Raw genomic sequence first — 18412 nt, forward strand, 5'->3', positions numbered from 1 at the left:
ACTTTAGTAGAGTTTCCAGAGGGAACATAGAGATAAAAGCACATGTTTCCAGAGGGAACATAGAGATAAAAGCACATGTTTAACCAGAATCTTCCCCTTCCTTTTCCTTCTTTAGTCTTTGCGTAACTGCTATGTTGGTTCTTAGGATTATTTTTTCAATGATATGAGTTCTTCCCAGGCTAGTTATTTGTACTTGTGTGTTAAGGAGGGGCCAGGGTGGTGTTCTGAGTCTTCCCTCTGAGTTCTTTCAGCCTCTGATTCCCTCCAGGCAATGAAGATGAGCTGCTGGGTGGCCCTTTTCAGCCCTTGTGTTGCAGGTGATCAGCGACTATCTGGGGCTAGTGATGTGGGTAGTAAGAAGAATTTACCATGATAGTTGGATGTAGAGAAAGGCAGATTTATTAGAGAAAGTATGAAAATATGTTGCAAGGGTGCAATGGGCAGGTCAGCAAGAAAGGAGCTGACTGTGGGGAGACAAAGGCTTGCTGGGGATTTTATAAGATGGTATTTGTGTTGTGTCCTGAAGAAGGCTTTGTGCAGTATTGCAGTGAGCTCACTCGCCTTTTTCTATCAGTTGAGGGTCCAGTGATAGCTGGGCATGGAAAGATAGTGAGTTATCTGTGCAGGAGGGCTGTGTTCCTGGACCATGAAAAAAGGCAGACTTATAGCTTATCTGCCTTGTCTTTTTGCTTTCCCCTGCTCCTGCCAGTCCAACTCCTTTTCCCTAATTAGGACTCCACACCTTGCTTTGCTTCTGTCTTCTTCAAAGACAGTGTGCCTGTTTATTTTCCCCTCTCTTACCCTTTGCTGTAGTTCAGTCTAGATCCAGAATTAATTCCTGACACCAGCCCGCACACCCTGTTTTCATTGTGCAAAGAAAAGATTCTTGGTTTTGCCCCCAGAGTAGTTCCATCATCTGTGTAGACAGCTCTTCAGACATTCACTTCTGGTGTCTTTCCTTATCCTATTCAGTCTTCTCTTTCTTGACAGAACTTTCTCACATACTGAGTTTCAGAGTCTAGATGATTCTCAGTGTTAACAGAGATGGAGTTGTTTTCTCTTTCCTTTGTTTTTAATGATACCTGAGAACAGGACAGAAGGGTTTTATTCTGTCAGCTCTTCATGCAAGTGTACTCTCATTTATTTCTTTCTTCTTTTTCTGAGACAGGGTCTCGCTGTCTTGCCCGGGCTGTAGTGCAGCGGTGCGATCATAGGTCACTGCAGCCTCAAACTCCTGCGCTCAAGGGATCCTTTTGCGTCAGTGTCCTGAATAGTTGTGACCACAAGTGTTCTCCTCTACACCTGGCTAATTTTTAATTTTTTGTAAAGACAGAGTCTCTATGTTACCCAGGCTGGTCTCAAACTCCTGGGCTTAAGCAGTCCTCCCATCTCAGCCTCTCAAAGTGCTGGAATTATAGGTGTGAGCCACCATGACTGGCCTTATTCTCCTATTTTAAGGCTTTCATTTTTATTTATTTATTTGTTTGTTTGTTTATGTATTTTTGAGACAATGTTTTATGTTGTCACCCAGGCTGGAGTGCAGTGGCATGATCTTAACTCACTGCAGCCTTGACCTCCCATGTTCAAGTGATCGATCCTCCCACCTCAGCCCCCAAATAGCTAGAACTACAGGCGCATGCCACCTTGCCCAGCTCATTTCTGTATTTTTTTGTAGAGACAGGGTTTTGCCATGTTGCCCAGGCTGATCTCTACCTCCTGAGCTCAAGCGATCCACTTGCCTCAGCCTCCCAAAGTGCTAGGATTATAGGTGTGCGCCACCACACCTAGTCTAATTTTAAGGCTATTTTAAAACATATACTCAGTACCCCTGAAATTAGGACCACACAGTAGCCAAGTCCTTTTCTTTCTTGATATTTGTTTGTGTTTTTTTAGGGACGATCCACCAACACATTCTCAGCCAGACAGTGATGATGAAGCAGAAGAAATACAGGTTGGTACCAAATAAAATAATCTGTTCTATAGACTGTTGTTATTTAAATGATCTCTGAGATGGTTCTGACTTTTAGATCTTCTCTTACATCTGACAAAATGAGAAATTACATGAGAATCTTACTTTGACATCTATTTTCACATATACTCTGTGTTCAGGAAAAGATGTCTCTTGTTTGATTTATAGTTTTTAGATGGGGCACTGCTGTTTGAAGCCCAGTGCAGTATTTAAATTTAATGTTTTGTTTTTTCCTCTTTTTCATGCAGTGGTCTGATGATGAGAACACAGCCACGCTTACGGTAAGAGCACAGCAGACTCAGCGTGGGGACAGCCTCACACTGTCACACAAGGGTTAGTGCCAGGGTTTAAGTGCGTACCTCTCTAAATTCCTAGTTAGTTGCCATTTCATATATTATTTTTCCTGTGGGCTGTCGTTTTTGTTTTGAAAAATGACTTGAAGCCTCATTTAGTAGGCAAACATGATTTGCCCTTTTCCCCTTTCATTGCAAAGGAAATATTTCGAGTGCATATTTGATGACTTGACTTATTTCTGTTAAGCTCTGATGCTCTGCAAGAAGGAATTACGCCTAACGTTAAACTCTGAGATTCCTAAATCTCTGGAACATAAAGTGAAAATCTGTATTTCCTTATTCAAGTGTATTTATTTATATTTAGTTAGTGAGTTATTTTGTTTGTTTATTTTTGAGACAGAGTCTTGCTCTGTTGCCCAGGCTGGAATGCAGTAGTGTGATCTTGGCTCACTGCAACCTCCGCCTCCCAGGTTCAAGCTATTCTCCTGCCTCAGCCTCCTGAGTAACTAGGGTTACGGGTACCTGACACCAAGTCCGGCTAATTTTTGTATTTTTAGTAGTGACAGGGTTTCACCATGTTAGCCAGGGTGAACTCAAACTCCTGACCTCAGGTGATATGCCCACCTTGGCCTCCCAAAATGCTGGGATTACAGCTGTGAGCCACAGCGCCTGGCCTCAAGTATATTTAAATGGCATAAAAATTACTGTTTCTTCCAAGCGAGAGTAGAGAGGTATGTGACTTTTACCAGTGTTTTACATAAAAATGTAGAAGTTATCAAGCATATTACAGTGTTTCAGGATAAGAGTGCCGTTGTGAAAGTTAACCTAAAATTTTTTAAATGAAGATATTTTTAAAAGTGAGTGAAGCAGATGATCTATTTCTAAAAATAGGTGAACGAAACTCTTCATACCTTGAGTTAAAAGGGAAAGGTTTTTAGTGAAACTCCTTACAAGTAAATGTAAAGGCAGAAATATAGAAAACCAGCTTTGTGGGAGGGTTTGTTCTAATTAGCTCTAAATAAGAAGATACTTGTTTATTTTAATGAAAGAGATATGATTGCCAGGGTAGAAGAAAAAAGAAGAAGTGGAGCTGCTCAAAACTGACATGTTGCTTTAGGTGTAAAAAGGGAAGCCTGCCAGCAGATGCCTAAGTGGAAAGTTCACGTGTTTCATTTACTCCAGATGCCATTCAGATCACTCTCCTTTTATGAAAATTCCATTCCGTGTCATGTAAATGTCACTTATCTGCCATACTCAGGCACTAAACTGGATTTTGTGAGATGAACACAAATGAGTATGATTTGATTCCCACCATTAGGGGGTTTGTAAACCAGGGGAAAGGTGACACAGGCAGGGGGAGATGACAGTGCTGTCAGATCAGAGAGAGTAGTTACAGCCGAGGGCACCAGAATGCCTGACAGGACAAGTGGTATCTGACCTGGATCTTAATGGTGGGGAGTATCAGTATCAACTCGTTTTTAAATATGTATAGATGGGCCTGGCGCGGTGGCTGACGACACCTGTAATCCCAGCACTTTGGGAGACCAAGGCGGGTGGTTCACTTGAGGTCAGGAGTGACCTCACATCTGACCGACATGGTGAAACCCCGTCTCTACTAAAAATACAAAAAGCTAGCCAGGCATGGTGGCAGTCACCTGTAATCCCAGCTAGTCAGGAGGCCGAGGCGGGAGAATTGCTTGAGCCCAGGAGGTGGAGGTTGCAGTGAGCCAAGATTGCACCACTGCATTCCAGCCTGGGTGACAGAGAGAGACTGTCTCAAAAAAATAAAATAAATATGTACAGATGATAGATACAGCAATTAATAGTATAAAGGTGTGTGTGTGTGTATATTTACCAAACTGTGTTCACTAAGAAGTTTTAGAATCATTGACATGTAACATCCTGGTAGCAGTGAGCATACCTGATACCTTGATCTTGGTTTCTAAATACCAATCTCCACTAAACAAAATTGAAGCTTCTTGGAGATATTCCATACTTGGGTTGGGAAAGTAAAAATGAGCCTGCAACAGCCTGTGCCAGGAACTATGGAAGTGCTGAAACAATGATGGGACATGACAAAAAGATGCCAGAAGCCAGCTTTGGGCTCTTGTGTCTAAAAATATGAGCATCATAACAAATACAGTTTGAGCATTCCTAATCCCCAAATTCAAAATCGAAAATGCTCCAAAATCCAAAACTTTTTTAAAAGACTGGGTGGTCTCACTGTGTTGCCCAGACTGCACTCAAACTTCTGGGCTCATGTGATCCTTCTGCTTCAGCTTCCTGAGTAGCAGGTACTGCAGGTTTGTGCCACCATGCCTAGCTCCCAAAACTTTACGAGCACTGACATAACACCACAAGTGGAAAATTCCACACCTGACCTCATGTGACAGGGACAGCCACAATGTATGTGGATAACCCAGTTCATTCAGCCTCCCCAAGGGAAAATGAAATTACCTTCAGGCCATGTACATAAGGTGTATATGAAACGTAATGACTTTTGTGTTTAGATTTGGGTCCTATCCCCGTTATGTATATGCAAATATTCTGAAATCCAAAACACTTCTGGTCTTACCCATTTTGGATAAGGGATACTCCATGTGTAGTAATAGGAATAGGTTATGACCTATTGACTAAAATAAGAATTGTTGATCCCATAGTGACATATGTAAGTGATTAAATAAGTGGGGGGAAAAGGAAGCTTGTCTTTATAGTAGTAAAGGCACTAACTAATACATGTAGAAGGAATGATGGAATTAGGAATTACTATTTGGCAACCATCGTAGTAATATTTGATTGAATAGATGCTAAAACTAGTGGGTGAATATATAGTGAGAAAGAGGATATTTCCATCTTCTCAAAGTATCTTCACCCAAATTACTTACTATTTGCACAAAGGAAAAATAGTAATGTTACCATAGAAAGACCTGGCAGCCAAGTGATCAGTATTAACCTCGTCAGTGACGGGACAGACCTGTCATACGTGCCTCCCGATATGATGCATGGGAAGGACACCGCCTGTCACAGCTGCACAGCCTGAGTCTACTTGGGAGGAGACATCCAACAGACTCAGCTTTTAGAAATTGTATAGAGTAGTTGCCCTGAACTTTTCAAAAATGTCAAGGTCATAAATGGTAAGAACAACAGAGAGAGGAACTGCCACAGATTGAAGAAGATTATAGAGACCTGACAACTAGATTTAGTCCATGATTCTAGCTAGACTGGATGCCTGGACCAGAAAAAAAGTTTCAATTTTTTTTTTTTTTTTCTGTAAAAGACGTTATTTGAACACTTGGCAAATTTTGAATAAGATCTCTATTGTGTCAGTGTTAGTTCCCTGATTTTGATAGATAGTTTATAGAAAATGGTAAAAATCGTGACTCATATAAAACTCTTTTAACTCATGTTGAAGACGTTATTTAATGCATGAGGGAACCAGATGTTAGAACTGGTTCAAAAGAGAATCCAAAGAAAAGTTAAAAATATTTGTAGATCAGGAATATTGAAATAGGTATGTAAATGAGGCAAAACTGGTTTTGCCTCCCTGCAGTATGGGAGAAAAGACAATTGGACCTCTTCCAGATGAGATAGAAATTACATGTCCATAAGAATTAGTTGATGTCACTATCACTTACCTAGAATTTGCCAAGTTGTAAAGTAGCTCACAGACCGGGCTAAAAACAGATAACCTAGAAGATTGTGCTGTATATAAACAGTACATAGGCTTCCCCTTCAGACTGTGCATAAACTTTCTATAATTTAAATTTGTTTTAGGATTCTTATGGCAGGTTATCCTAAAGTTGAGTAATTTTGAGGATTTGAGGGAACTGATCACATCTTTTAAAAGGCATACATATAAAGTAATCCTTAGATGTCAAGTTCTATGGGATAGGAAAATGAAATTGCTTTGTCTTTGAAGGTTGAATCCTTTCGTGTTGTAAAGTTTGTGCAGCAATGCCATTCGTAGGAAATACTGCCAGTGCCCATCTCACAGGAGTGGGGTTTACGGCTAGAGTGGTAGGGGAGCCAAGTCAGCCACTTCAAGGCAATTATAAGGAAATGGCCTCCCATAAATCATAATTGCTTTGGGTGGGGAGAGATGAATGGAAAATCAAGGACTTAGTGCTGCCGTTCATTCTGAAAGCCTCTAAATTACTCTAGTCTCATTTCATGTGTCTAAGCTGAAGTCGTCTCGTGGAAGATAGAGGGGCAGCCGATCAAGAAATTAAAAGATATTGTTATTAACCAGGCTAGAGGTCAGATTTATCTGTAACAGAAAGAAAGGCAGCCTAATTGGGCCTTAAGCTCTCATTTTTCTTCCCTAGCCTTTTGCTCAAAGCTGTTTCTTGTTTTGGGGGATATATGACCATGTTTTAAAACTCATTTCTTCGGTCGTTTCTCAGACTCTTGTCACAGTTTTTTCTCTCACATAGCTCGGTTAGATCTTGGGGATCCACATAACTATTTGATGTAATCTTGAATGTGTAGTTTAGTTAAGTCAAGATGTAGTCTTGTCTTTTTTTTTTTCCTATGGAAGAAGTTGGTTACTGGATTTTTTTTAGAACTTACAGTTGCCCGATAGGGGGCAGCAATCCTCTTTACAGGATATGATGAAATTAATGACTGCGTGGAGAATCTGTTAATGTTTTTGTTTTCTTATGTCTCTTGAGGGCCCCACTTCCCCCTCTCTTACTTACTTTTTTTCTTGCTTATGTCCATAAGCTCCTGTGATAGTGACAGGACATAATGACATCAGGCTTAAGTTCCTGTTTAGCAGCAGTATTTCTGTTCACTTCCGGGTTGAAACATACATACAGAATGTTTTGGTCACTTGCTTATATAAAATATGCATTTTTTTTTTTTTTTTTTTGAGGCGGAGTCTTGCTCTGTGGCCCGGACTGGAGTGCAGTGGCCGGATCTCAGCTCACTGCAAGCTCCGCCTCCCGGGTTTACGCCATTCTCCTGCCTCAGCCTCCCGAGTAGCTGAGACTACAGGCCCCCGCCACCTCGCCCAGCTAGTTTTTGTATTTTTAGTAGAGACGGAGTTTCACCATGTTAGCCAGGATGGTCTCGATCTCCTGACCTCGTGATCCGCCCGTCTCGGCCTCCCAAAGTGCTGGGATTATAGGCTTGAGCCACCGCGCCCGGCGAAATATGCATTTTTAAAGTCATCCAAAAAGGAAAGAATGTTTTAACTTGACCAAGGTTCAGATTTTGAGTTTTGCTTGTTTTAAAACGTGTCTGGAAATAGCAGTGTTTAAATACAGTTTGCCGCTTCATTTATTTTTCGTTGTCTCTGTGGCTTTGGGGGATGCTGTATGTCTAGGACTCTCCCTACAAGTGGAAGGGCTTTGAGCTCTTCAAGCAGGGATGTTATTTCTGACAACTGGAGTATTGCTACAGGTGATATTCCACCTGTCTCTTTTCTCTCGATGAATACTCGTTTTACGTCGGTGTACAGAGAACCATTCATTCCTTCCTCACATCCTCAGAAGCCTAGTGATTGTCATTTCAGTTTTGCAGGCTTTGATTGTCTGGAAAATGCAATTTAAGCGGCTGATTATTTTATTTCTGTTTTGGTAAATGTACTTGATCACTGATTTTATTTAGCTGAGTTCAGAAATTCTGATAGTAATTTGTATTCTAAATTCTGTTTAAACATTCTCAGCTATAACCTTGAGATTTTGATCCTGTTTTCCATAGATACTGTGATGATATTGACGTACCCAATGATTTCTTCTCTCTCTGTAGGCACCAGAATTTCCTGAGTTTGCCACTCAAGTCCAGGAAGCTATCAATTCCCTCGGGGGCAGTGTCTTTCCTAAGCTTAACTGGAGTGCCCCAAGGGTAGGAGCACATAAGTAATTCTCTTACTGTTTGAATGTTCTTTGTTTTGCTGTTTATTTCATTTCATATCCCTACAGAGGGTCTGATTGTATTCCTAATTCTAGGAAAAATACTGTGGAATTTATTATTAATTTCCCTCTACTATTTTACCTTCAGGATTTTGCTATACACTTTCCTGGGTCTGTGAAATACCATATATTCGGCCAAAAGGTAGTTTCCACCTCCTGTGTTGCTGATTGTTTTAGAATTCTGAGGAAATTCATACTCTGCCCTTTTCAGAAACATGCCAAAAAATTTTTAGTCATGTTCCACTGAGCTTTGTGCCTACTTTGCATTTGCCTTCCCGTCTTTTGTTCTTATGTATGAGACATTTACCGTTTTAAGTTGTAGTGGTTCAGAATAGCTCATCTCCTTCTCTTTCAGATTTGATAGATGTTGGTGTAACAGCTCCAGCCGCCAAAGTTCAAGTGTTTGGCTGCCACTTCCCAGAAACGGGAAGGGTGGAAATTGATCTCTCTTTTCTTGAGAATAGCTGATCAGACTATTTCTTTACCACCTTAATCTTGTAGCCAAAATGTCAATGTTTCTGACACTTCATTTTCCTCTGTTCTATTATCAGTAGGAAAAACATGGGGAAGTACTTAGGCCTGGGCTGAAATGTGAGGACCCTGGCATCTCAGTGTTCGTAACCGAGTGTCTGAAATGCAATGGTGGTGGTCTTTGCTGTTAAGCATAATTTAACATTTGACAGTGCTGCTAACATTTACTTGACTTTCTTCTTTAAACCCTTGAGGTGATATGCATTATTGATTTTGTTATAGGCCTGAGCATTCGTAGCAGCCAACATGGAATATGGACTAAATAGCATGTGCTTCATTCTTTAGGATGCGTATTGGATAGCAATGAATAGTTCTCTGAAATGTAAAACCCTCAGCGACATCTTTCTACTTTTCAAGAGTTCTGATTTCATCACTCGTGACTTCACTCAGCCGTAAGTATCTCTTCTTCTCTCATGTCAACAGTTTCAGTATTTGTGCAAATTTCTCTATAGATGAAATTCCATTACTTGTAGTACTATTATAAATCCCAGCTCCATATAACAGAGCTATTTCATATTGCCAAAATGACCTGTTAAAGCAAATCTTTCTTTTCCCTTTATAGAAAATAGTATATAATGAATATCTGAAAATGTTAAGGACTTTCTGTATCTCTGCCCATTAATCATTTCAGTAATTTTTTTCCTGTTATAAAACTGATAAATGTTTATCACAGAAAAGCAAAATTAGGGATTACAGCTAAATAAAAACAGGAAATATAAAAGCACTTATAACCAGGAGTGGTGGCTCACACCTGTAATTCCAGCACTTTGAGAAGGAAAGACAGATGGATCACCTGAGGTCAAGAGTTCAAGATCAGCCTGGCCAACATAGTGAATCCCCGTCTCTACTAAAAATACAAAAAAATAGCTGGGTGTGGTGGTGTGCGCTTGTAGTCCCACCTACTCAGGAGGCCAAGGCAGGAGAATTGCTTGAACCTGGGAGGCGGAGGTTGCAGTGAGCCGAGATCGCATGCCACTGCACTGTAGCCTGGGCAACAGAGCGAGACTCCATCTCAAAACAAACAAAAACAAAAAAGCACTCATGATCTTGCCACAATTGGTTCTTATACTTCTAGAATTCTATCTATAAATAAATATAAATATATCTATCTCTACCTATATACAGAGTTTTTAATGAGATCCTACAGTTTGTACTTCTTTTTTTTTTTTTTTTTTAGACGGGGTCTCACTCTTATCACCCAGGCTGGAGTGCAGTGGCGTGATCTCAGCTCGCTGCAACCTCTGCCTCCTGGGTTCAAGTGATTCTCCTGTCTCAGCCTCCCGAATAGCTGGGACTACAGGCATGCACCACCATACCTGGCTAATTTGTTATATTTTTAGTAGAGACAGGGTTTCACCATATTGGCCAGGCTGGTCTTGAACTCCTGACCTTGTGCTACCTCGGCCTCCCAACGTGTTAGGATTACAGGGGTGAGCCACCATGCCCAGCCTATAGTTTATATTTCTTAGTAGGCTGCTTTTGCACTTACCAGTGTGACATCATTACATGTCTAAATTCGTCATTATTTTCCATTCCCTTAATGCTGCGCCTCTGGAGAGCTGTAGCATAACATATTTGACCCACCCGCTGTTCTTCCAGAGCTGCAGTGAATATCCTTGAGCTAACTCTTGGTGCAGTCTCCTAAGTTTTTCCTTAGGATAAGTTTCTAGAAGTGGAATTGCTTTGTTTCTTTCCTTTGCCAGTCACTCTATAGCTAAAGAATTTGACAGTGCAGTCAGTGTTGTAGGCGGACGGAATGCCTGCCCTGCTGAGCCGCAGGTGCTGTCTTTATGCTTCTGCTGTTGTCTTCAAATAGCAGCTGTTTTTCTAGGTTTCTCTTCCTGTCACATCTTAAACACACCAATTATCTCAGTTAAACTCATCTTTAAACTAACCTTTAAAGCATATCACAGAACCTAGAAGCAGGAGCACGAGGGTGAAAATCTTGTATAAGCATGCCACTTCCGCCCTGTCCAGTTGAGTTTGTCCTGCCAGTTCCTTCCATTTCAGACTCGAATCCTTTTTTTGAAGTAGATCCTGGCGTGATCACTACATAACGGTCATGCATCAACTCTGGCGTCTGAGCTGTGCAGCTTGGACATACGGCTTTAGTATTATTATAGTGATTAAAGAAAAGGAAGTTAAGTAACCATCAGTGAGTGTGGTTGTATTACATTGTGTTACATGTTTACTGTGTAAGGATTTTACCTGTATTGGTAGTTCTAGTTTTTAGGAAAAAAGTGTGTGTGTGTGCGCGTCTGTGTCTGTGTGTGTGTGTTTAATAGAGATGGGGTCTCACTGTGTTGCCCAAGCTGTGCCTCAAACTCCTGGGCTCAAGTGATCCTTCTGCGCCTGACCAAGTGTTGGTTTGACATTCAATTGTCAACCCTCTGGTTGTGTTGGCACAGGTGTTGGTAGTCTGTTTTAGTAACCAGTAGTGTTTTCGTTCTAGTAGCTACCCTCTGAAAAGTAGAACAAAGCTGTGCCTCTTTTTTCCGTTGGAAAGCTTTTTGACATCTGATGCTTTAAGACGTCTTAAAATATGTTACACTGAAAATACCGTCTACTTGCTAATTCAACTGATAAGAGTTTTTATTTTGAGATAGAATCTCACTCTGTCATCCAGGCTGGAGTGCAGTGGTGCGATCTTGGCTCACTGCAACCTCTGCCTCCAGGGTTCAAGCAATTCTCCTGCCTCGGCCTCCCGAGTAGCTGGGATTACAGGGGCATGGCTACCATGCGCGGCTAATTTTTTTTGTATTTTAATAGAGACGGGGTTTCACCGCATTAGCCAGGATGGTCTTATCTCCTCACCTCATGATCTGCCCGCCTAGGCCTCCCAAAGTTCTGGAGTTACAGGCGTGAGCCACCGCGCCCGGCCATGCCCCGCTAATTTTTGTATTTTTAGTAGAGAAGGGATTTCACCATGTTGGTCAGGCTGGTCTTGAACTCCTGGTCTTGTGATGCCGCCCACCTTGGCCTCCTAAAGTGCTGGGATTACAGGCGTGAGCCACTGCGCCTGGCCCTGATAAGGATTTTTATATGCCTTTAGTGTCAGTTGCAGTGAGAGTAGGAAGACACCTTTGCCTTTCCAGAAGTAACTATAAACTGCTTTTAATTCTGAGGCTGATGTTTTTTAAATCAGCTTTGTGATTTAATGATCAACTGCCTCCTCTTAAGCTACGTCTTGCTTTTTATCTTCTTTTAACTGATGTTCCAGTGGATGGTATGAATAATAGTCTGTTGTTTTGCGTTTTGTACTTTTTGACTTTTGCATGGCAAGGAAGTTAAATCAGCAAGTGAGTTTGAGGCCTTGGATTTAGAGTGTTTACCCACAGAATGCCATCCTTCTGCTATTATAAATAATTGGGAGTTGGCAGGAGCAAATACCAAGCACTGGGCTTTCAGCCTTTTAGCTGGGCACCACTAATGTGTCACTTTGTCTAGAAATAACTGTTGGTAGTTGCTTAGCAATTAATAAATCAGTTGCATAACAGGAAGTGTTGCCATCACATAAAAATTCCTTGTTGATAGAACTCATTAAAGATGAATGTTTGTCACAAAGGCCTTGAAGAGCTCTTGAAAGATTAAATTAGGAGTAGAGTTCCTTAGATTGGACAGGATCATATCAGTGATCTAACCCTTTCCTTCTGTAGGTTAGAAAATTGAGGCCTAAATCTGTTCAGTAATTTGTTCAAGATCCCACAGCTAGTTAATAAAAGCTAAAACCAGAATATAATTTTAATAACACCATTCTAAAAGTTCTTTGTACTTTCACTTAATAAAGTTATAGGTTCATTCTTTACAAAATACTTCCCATTAAAATATTAGATAATAGAAGAAAACATTTAATTTACAATACATAGTTATATATAATATGTATAAAGTTATATAACATAAAAATGAGATTATGTTGTTTATACTATTTTGAGGCTTGACTTGACAAGAAAACAAATATGTTACAGTCAGAATTGCGAGTTAACAGAAGCCGAAAATAGCTTACACTCGGGATTTTAAAAAAATATATTATTTAAAGAGGAGTCTGGAGATTGGGTATTTTTAGGAATACCCAGTGGCTCACCAAGGTCGCCAGGAACCCATGCTCTTTCAGGCCCTTTCCTTCCGCAATCCTTGATTTAGTGGCCTGGTCTTTGGGTTTCTCACCTAACGGTTAAAAGATTGCTGCTACGGTTCCAAGTGTCTATCATACGAAGACGTGACCGTATCTCAACCGAAAACAGGAGGGGTAGGTGTGTTTCCTCTCATTCTTTTCTGTATGTGAACGAGGAAAGCATTCCTGGAGGCCTCCTGGGAGACTTCCTCTCAGCCCTCATTGGTCACAGTTACCCAGCCTAATCCAGTAGTTGGCAAAGGGAGCAAATTGCTATGATTCGTTTAGATCAAGCTTGTCCAAGCTGCAGCAGCCTGGGATGGCGTTGAATGTGCCACAACCCAAATTCAGAAACTTTCAAACATCATGAGATTTTTTTTTGAGATTTTTATTTTTTAAATTTTTATTTATTTTTTAGCTCATCAGCTATCGTTAGTGTATTTTATATGAGGCCCAAGACAATTTTTCCTCTAATGTGGCCCAGGGAAGCTAAAACTTTCGACACCCCTAGTTAGACCAAGGTTCTCGACATGAGATGCATCAGGGTTATCCAGAGAGTTAGAGGAAACACAGGTTCCTGGGCCCCAGGGTTTCTGGTCCAGCAGGCCTGGAGGGGACCTAAGCTCTGATCATTTCTAACCTGTTTCCAGGCAATGTAGATGCCGCTGGTCCAGGCCCATGCCTTGGCTGCTTAGATTAGTCAGCACATGCATCCCAGGGATTAGAGAGGGAACCAGGAAGCACAAATGCTCCCAGCATCTGAACAATCCAGGTTCCATTGGACAGGCTGAAGATGGGAACCCTGGAGGGTAGACAGCCAGTACTATCTCCCTGCCTAGAATGTACTCTAGAATATTAATTACTGCTTTTTTCTTTCCTATTCTTCAAATGGTTACTGTAGACAAAAAGCTTTAAAAAGTGGAGGTTGACATGACATGTGGCTGGGCGCGGTGGCTCACATCTGTAATCCCAGCATTTTGGGAGGCCAAGGTGGGTGGATCACGAGGTCAGGAGTTCGAGACCAGCCTGGCCAACATGGTGAAACCCCAACTCTACTAAAAATGCCAAAAAAAAGAAAAAAGAAAAAAAAGAAATATGACACGTATAAATGTGTTGACTGTATTATTTGCCAGGATATAAACATTCTATGTGATTAAACTTGCTGAGTCACAGGCTGCTTTCATTGTTTTATTGTGACTTTAGTGGGCTAAGTAGACAAGGAAAAATTTTGATACTCATTTGGCATTTAGAAAAAGGGGCTGAGTGAGTGAAAAAATTTGTTAATTGTTTCTCTGAGGGGCTCATGATGAAGGAGAAATACATTTGACTGGAGGTCAGGTAATTTGATTTGTCTTTTTTAAATTTTTTTGAGATGGAGTCTCCCTCTTGTCACCCAGGCTGGATGCAATGATGCGATCTTGGCTCACTGCACCCTCCGCCTCCCACAGTCCCAGACTGACACTGACATGCTCATCACTGGATATGCTACATCTGCCCTCTTTTTTTTTTTTTTTTTTGAGGCAGAGTCTTGCTCTGTTGCCCAGGCTGGAGTGCAGTGGCATGATCTGGGCTCACTGAAAGTTCCGCCTCCCAGGTTCTTGCCTCAGCCTCCTGAGTAGCTGGGACTACAGGCGCCTGCCACCGCGCCCGGCTAATTTTTTGTATTTTTAGTAGAGATGGGGTTTCACCGTGTGAGCCAGGATGGTCTCAATCTCCTGACCTCGTGATCTGCCTGCCTCGGCCTCCCAAAGTGCTGGGATTACAGGCGTGAGCCACCACGCCCGGCCTGTTTGTCCTCTTTCAGTGTACAAAATATTTCGAACAACATGAGAGAAACTGTGTGTTGATTATAATTATTTATTTATTTACTTATTTTATTTTATTTTTATTTTTTTCTTGAGAGGAAGTCTTACTCTGTGGCCCAGGCTGGAGTCCAATGGCAAGATCTTGGCTCACTGCAACCGCCGCCTCCCAGTTCAAGCAATTGTCCTGCCTCAGTCTCCCGCATAGCTGGGACTATAGGCACGTGCCATCACGCCCGGATAATTTTTATATTTTTAGTAGAGACAGGGTTTCACCACGTTGGCCAGTCTGGTCTTGAACTCCTGACCTCAAGTGATACACCTGCCTCGGCCTCCCAAAGTGCTGGGATTACAGGTGTGAGCCACTACACCCAGCCTAATTATAATTATGAATTCCACAAAAAATAGCATGTCAGTCTGAAGGCATGTTCAGTTCATAATAAATATTCCTATTTACAGTTAGGCCATTTGACTGGCAGAAAACTAAGGCTTGTTTAAGCTGAGGATGATTTGGGTAGTAATAAAAGAAAAAAATATGGCACTCTTTTTATTTTATTTTTTGGTAAAATTATTTCAGTGTTTATTTTGCTTCTGAGTAAAGACAAGGGATGTGTAATTATCTGTCATTGATGTACACTGTGTATTTCACCCTGTATTTTTTTTTTTTTTTTCAAGTGGCTTTGTGGGAACAGGTAGTGTTTGGTTACATGGATATGTTCTTTAGTGGTGGTTTCTGAGCTTTTGGTGCACCCATCACCCAAGCAATGTACATGGTACCCAGTGTGTAGTCTTTTATCCCTCGCCAACCCTCACCCTTTCCCGAGTCCCAAAAGTCCAATGTATCATTCTTATGCCTTTGCGTCTTCATAACTTAACTCCCACTTACAAGTGAGAACATACGATGTTTGGTTTTCTGTTCCTGAGTTACTTCACTTAGAATAATAGTCTCCAGTTCCATCCAGGTTGCTGCGAATGCCATTATTTTGTTCCTTAAAAAAGAAAAAAAACAACACTCTGATTAGTCATCATTACTACTTAAGCATATTTCTTTAGTTTGGGGATAGAATATTTTTTCTTTTCCTTTTTTTCCTTTCCTTTTTAAAAATTTGTGTCGGTGACATTGCTTTCCAAAATTCCTGTTAACTGGCTAATTTTAAAGTGTAGTAAAAATATGCTAGCATAATTTCATAGTAGCTTTCATCACAGTAGGGCTTTGGGATTTTGCTTTTTTTCCTTCAGAATAAAATCTTTGCTATTATTATACCTGAGAATTCTTTTAGTTTGCCACTTACATTGTAAATAATGTAACATTACTTAATCACATTTGTGTTTATTTTAGAATTTTCATAGCTAGCTGGAGTAACTATAATTATTCTGCCAAGAATTTGAACTTTGAATTCAACGTAAGAGCCTCCTTTCGGCTTAGACTGCAAATTAGTGACTTTAGTTTAATACCACATTCTGTTGGTACTTTGTTGAAATTTTCAGTTAAAGAAATCTTCCAAATTAATGTTAAATACTAACCCAGGAAAAAAGTTTTAGGAATTTTTCTTATTGGTGGTGGTGGTGGTTTTTTGGTTTTTGTTTTTCTTGAGATGGAGCCTTTTTGTCATGGGAGACGTGCTGAGTCCTCCAGTGACCTTGGTGGGATTCAGGGTAGCCACACTGAGTTTTCCAGCTGAAGCCGCGGCCCTGAAGGCCATGCTTGGGGTCCAAGCTGCTCCAGTTTGATGCTTCCTTCCTTTTCCCTATTTCTTCCTTTCCCCAAGAATGGTGCAGACTTCCTGCTGAGGCCTGTAGTTGGTGGACAGGCATCTCCTGGCCCTTTTCCCAAGAACCTCTTACAGAGCTTGAACTGCAGCTACTCCTCAGAATAACCATTTCTAAAATATGGGCTGGGCACGGTGGCTCCCGCCTGTAATCCCAGCACTTTGGGAGGCTGAGGTGGGCAGATTACCTAAGGTCGGGAGTTTGAGACCAGCCTGACCAACATGATGAAACCTCTTCTCTACTAAAAATACAAAAATTAGCTGGGCATGGTGGCGGACGCCTGTAATCCCTGCTACTCGGGAGGCTGAGGCAGGAGAATTGCTTGAGCCCGGGAGACGGAGGTTGCAGTGAGCCGTGATCATGCCACTGCATTCCAGCCTGGCCAACAGAGCGAGAGTGTGTCTCAAAAAAAATAAAATAAAGTATGTGTCTAGTCCCTATCTTGGACGCTTCGGATTGGAATCTCTGGGGAAGTGTTTTGAAAAATCATCTCATTCCACTCTCTCATTTTTAAACCTGTGTTCTAGAAGCTCTGACACACCCTGAGGTTCAGTGTGTAGTAAGTAGTTAACTGAATATAAAGACAGGGAAGAAAAAGGGGTCTGACAAGTTGTTTACAGATTTGATTGAATAAGGAACTTTAGAAATCGCCCAGTACCATCTGCCATTTACTGCTGAGGCAACTGCAAGCCAGTCCCAAAAGGTAATTGACTTTTCTAAAATGAGAAAATACTAGTACAGAGCCCAAGGTCCTGATTGTGATTTTTTTTTACCTCTGGTCTATTGTTTCTTCTGGAATGTTTCCCTTTTCTCCTTATGTAGATTATCTAATTAAAATATTTCACTTGTCTCTATACTGGATATGTATACAAAAATAATTTTCTTTCTTTTTTGGTGGGGGGGCGGGGTCTTGCTCTGTCACCCAGGCTGGAGTGCAGTGGCACAATCTCGGCTCACTGCAACCTCCGCCTCCTGGGTTCAAGGGATTCTCGTGCCTCAGCCTCCCAAGTAGCTGGGCTTACAGGCATGCGCCACAATGCCCAGCTAATTTTTGTATTTTTAGTAGAGATGGAGTTTCACCAGGTTGGTCAGTCTGGTCTCAAACTCCTGACCTCGTGATCCGCCCACCTCGGCCTCCCAAAGTGCTGGGATTACAGGCATGAGCCACCGCACCTGGCCCAAAAATAATTTTCTTAAATAATAGAAAACGTGTAGTGGAAAGCTCTAGATACGTGTAGTACTTATCAATATGTTGATCCTTAGGGGCAAAAGGGCAGTTTTTTAAAGGTTAAAAATAATTAGTTAATTTTTATTAACTTGTGACAGTTCATGACCGTAATTTTTGAGCAGAGTCTCACTCTGGGCTAGAATGCAATGGTGTGATCACAGCTTATTGCAATCTCAAACTCCTGAGCTTAAGTGATCTTCCCGCCTCGGCCTCCTGAGTAGCTGGGATTACAGGCGTGAGCCTCCATGCTTGCTAATTTTTATATTTTTTGTAAAAGCAGGACCTAGCTTTGTTGCCTGGCTGGTCTCAAACTCCTGACTTTAGGCAGTCTTCCCACCTCAGCCTTCCAAAGTATTGGGATTACAGGTGTGAGCCCTGTGCCCAGTCCTTAATTTTTATTAACAAAATAACTGATAAGCTTAATTTTTATTGAAATAGTTTTTAATTGAAAGCTAGTTTTCTAGTTTTAGATTATTACTCCTCAAGATAATGTACCGTTAAGTTAGTTTGATTGGAAGTAAGAGATTTTTGCTTTCCAGAGAAAAACTAGGTTGTTTTTAGGTTTTTTTTTTGAGACGGAGTCTCGCCTGGTCACCCAGGCTGGAGTGCAGTGGCACAATCTCGGCTCACTGCAACCTCCGCCTCCTGGGTTCAAGCAGTTCTCCTGCCTCAGCCTCCTGAGTAGCTGGGACTACAGGTGCACACCACCAGGCCTAGCAAATTTTTTTTTTTTTTTGAGATGGAGTTTCACTCTTGTTGCCCAGGTTGGAGTACAATGGTGTGATCTCGGCTC

At 41.3% G+C, this 18412-nt stretch overlaps 1 protein-coding gene across 1 annotated transcript in view; it reads left to right on the plus strand.

Annotated features, from left to right (window-relative positions):
- CDC123 (cell division cycle 123) overlaps positions 1-18412 on the plus strand; it is a 54257-nt gene that overhangs the window by 14314 nt on the left and 21531 nt on the right. The window contains exons 3-6 of the mRNA XM_011934216.1: positions 1894-1951; positions 2218-2250; positions 8014-8109; positions 8994-9100. Of these exons, the coding sequence (XP_011789606.1) occupies positions 1894-1951; positions 2218-2250; positions 8014-8109; positions 8994-9100 (294 nt within the window). The remainder of the gene's footprint in view (positions 1-1893; positions 1952-2217; positions 2251-8013; positions 8110-8993; positions 9101-18412) is intronic.

Source organism: Colobus angolensis, unplaced genomic scaffold (assembly GCF_000951035.1).
Source record: "Colobus angolensis palliatus isolate OR3802 unplaced genomic scaffold, Cang.pa_1.0 Scaffold133, whole genome shotgun sequence".
NCBI lineage: Eukaryota > Metazoa > Chordata > Mammalia > Primates > Cercopithecidae > Colobus > Colobus angolensis.